Genomic DNA, 2,630 nt, shown 5'->3' with positions numbered 1-2,630 from the left:
TACTAACTACTTATTTAGATCTAATTTATGTTTATTAATTTATTTACAGAATTATTAGCTGTTTAAGTTATCAATAGTTTAAGTACATAACCAGTAGTTTTGAGAGCTAAAAATTTAGTAATATTTACTTCATTAAGATTCATTTATTTCACTGTTTAGTGGTTAAGCTATGCACTAAACAAGAAATATTTTAAGTTTTAAAAAACTTTTTCCAGTAGATAATAATTTACCTAACTAATGCATACTACAATTTAATTATTAATAGACTTCTAACATATAAACTACATTTATTATATAGAACAGTTCAACTGTTTGTTTGGTAAAAATGAATTGTATTTTAGTGTTATCATCTGGATTATTTTTAAATGCCTTTAAATTCTTTCAAGTTTGTCTTAAAAATATTTTTTACAGATTTATTAGTAGTTAATAAGGTAAAATGGCAGAAGGAGACGCCAGCATAGATTTGTACGCTGATGTTGACCACGAGTTTGCTCATGAAGAGCAAAACCAGTATTCAGCGGGCCAAGACATATTCGACCAGATGGTTCAGCCATCGCAAGTCAACAGGCAGTCAAACGGTTCTCATCACAGCAATGGTAGCTTCAAGTACAACTACCAGGGCAAAAAGTTTTCGGTTTATGTGGGAAATTTGCAGTGGTGGACTTCTGATAATGATCTGATGAAACTGATTCAAACTCTGGGTGTCAATGACATAATAGAAATCAAGTTCATGGAAAACAGATCAAATGGGCAGTCTAAAGGTTATGCGCTTGTGCACTTTCAATCTGAGGCTTCATCAAGAATTGTCATGGAAAAGCTGCCGCACAGAAAGATACATGAAAGAAACCCACAAGTTTCACCATACAACCGCCAAAGTCTCAACCAATTTGAGCAGCAGTCCTCTAAAAGTCAACCGGGCAGCAACCAACAAAAGAGCTCTACTGCGCAGAGTGCCCAGTTCAACCAACCACCGCCAGTATCTCTGCCGCTCAACGCGCCACCCGCTAGCTTGTTGACCTCAACTTCTCAGACTTCTATTTTGGGACCTCCCCCGGCCCTCCCAAACGTTGCAAACATAAGGATCCCGCCGCCAGTTTTGCCACAAGTAGCCACTGGTCTGTTGGGTGGGCTGAGACCACCAATAAATGTTCCACCCCCATCTGCTGGAGGCATCAGCATACCACCACCTAACCTGCCGCCTCCAGTCATTGGCACTTCAGTTAGGCCTCCAACTCTCCCACAGGCTCTGCTGGCTCGCCTGCCACCACCTCCGATTGGCTTGCCCCCTTCCATCAACACAAAGTTTCCGCCTCCTTCCATGCCGGTTGGACTTCCACCACCGTCGTTGGCAGGCGTGCCACCACCCAATTTGCTTCCCCAGTTGCCCAACAGAAACATGCCACCACCGCAGCTGCCACTCCCATCTGCGGGTCAGCAGGCGGACGCTCTCCAGCAGAACATGAGACGCAGGTCCCCGTCTCCAGGCGTGCCCAGCGCTGTTGCAGAAGAAGCAATGATTAGAAACAGGGCCGTTTCGAGCACTGCAATGACCAGGGCTGTGGCAGATGCCAGCGCGGGTGATTTCAATGGAGCTATTGACACTTTGCTGACTGCAATCTCGTTGTTGAAGCAGTCTAAACTGGCTGGTGACGACCGCACAAGGGTTTTGATTGGCTCATTGAAAGACTGCTTGCACGGCATTGAAGACCGGAAGAGGGTGGCTGAGAGCAGCAACAGGAAGCGTGAGCGTCCGTACGAGCGTGAGGAGCGCTCCAGGTACCGCGATTCTAAGTCAAGGCGCAGGGATCACCGCGAAAGGTCTAGGAGCAGGGAGCGCAGCGATTATTATCATAGAGATAGAAGCCGCGATCGTGATAGCAGCTACCGTCATGAGCGCCATCGCCGCTAAGTTTAAAAAATTAAGAGTAAAATTAGCAAATGTCTTAAAGAGCATTTACTTTTAAAATAATTTCTTTGCTGTTTGTTTTATGGTATCTAGATGTTAATAACTTCTAATGATGTAACTATATTTTTATAATCTTGTACATACTTTTATGCTTGTTAAAATGAGTTTTGTAGTGTAATAACGAATAAAGAATTTTTAAGACAAGTTTAAGAAAAGAATGGAAAGGAGTGTAAAAAACAATGAAGACATCTCACCAACTGAATTTCGTGCTTATAGTTGTTTTGTGTATTTTGTGGAAATAAATCTCACTATAGTATACCAAATTTGTTTTTGTAGTTTTTTTACATGTGATATTTTTAAGATTTATAAGTGTAATCACGTTTTTATAATTTACATTAAATATAGAATCAATTTATAGGTATATATAACTTTGTTTTGTAATACATTTTTTTACGTAAAAGTTAAAAGTTTTCTGTCTATTTACCTTTTTTTAGCAGTTTTTTCTAATGATTTACATGAATTAAGTTATACCCACAGTTTAACTAAAGTTTAGATTCACAGCTAACAATTTGAATCATGTACAATTAAAGTTTTAAACTCTTAAATTTTTATATATAAAGATTTAACTAGTATGAATAAGGGTCTTATGTAGATAGTTATTAGAGTATTCTGAATATTATTTAAAGAATAAGTAGTTAAAGGATGAGTTTGTACATTGGAGATG

At 39.3% G+C, this 2,630-nt stretch overlaps 1 protein-coding gene across 1 annotated transcript; it reads left to right on the top strand.

Moving 5' to 3' along the window:
* Positions 1 to 415: 415 nt before the first annotated feature.
* Positions 416 to 2,344, top strand: LOC145843893 (cleavage and polyadenylation specificity factor subunit 7-like). The gene has a single exon (XM_082951157.1). The coding sequence runs from the start codon at positions 437 to 439 to the stop codon at positions 1,907 to 1,909; it is 1,473 nt and encodes a 490-aa protein (XP_082807283.1). The 5' UTR covers positions 416 to 436; the 3' UTR covers positions 1,910 to 2,344.
* Positions 2,345 to 2,630: the final 286 nt, after the last annotated feature.

Source organism: Thalia democratica, chromosome 9, assembly GCF_965202585.1.
Source record: "Thalia democratica chromosome 9, ktThaDemo2.hap1.1, whole genome shotgun sequence".
In the NCBI taxonomy this organism is placed as follows: Eukaryota; Metazoa; Chordata; class Thaliacea; order Salpida; family Salpidae; genus Thalia; species Thalia democratica.
Note: the sequence above shows the minus strand (reverse complement) of the source record. Positions and strands in the feature narration are given on the sequence as shown.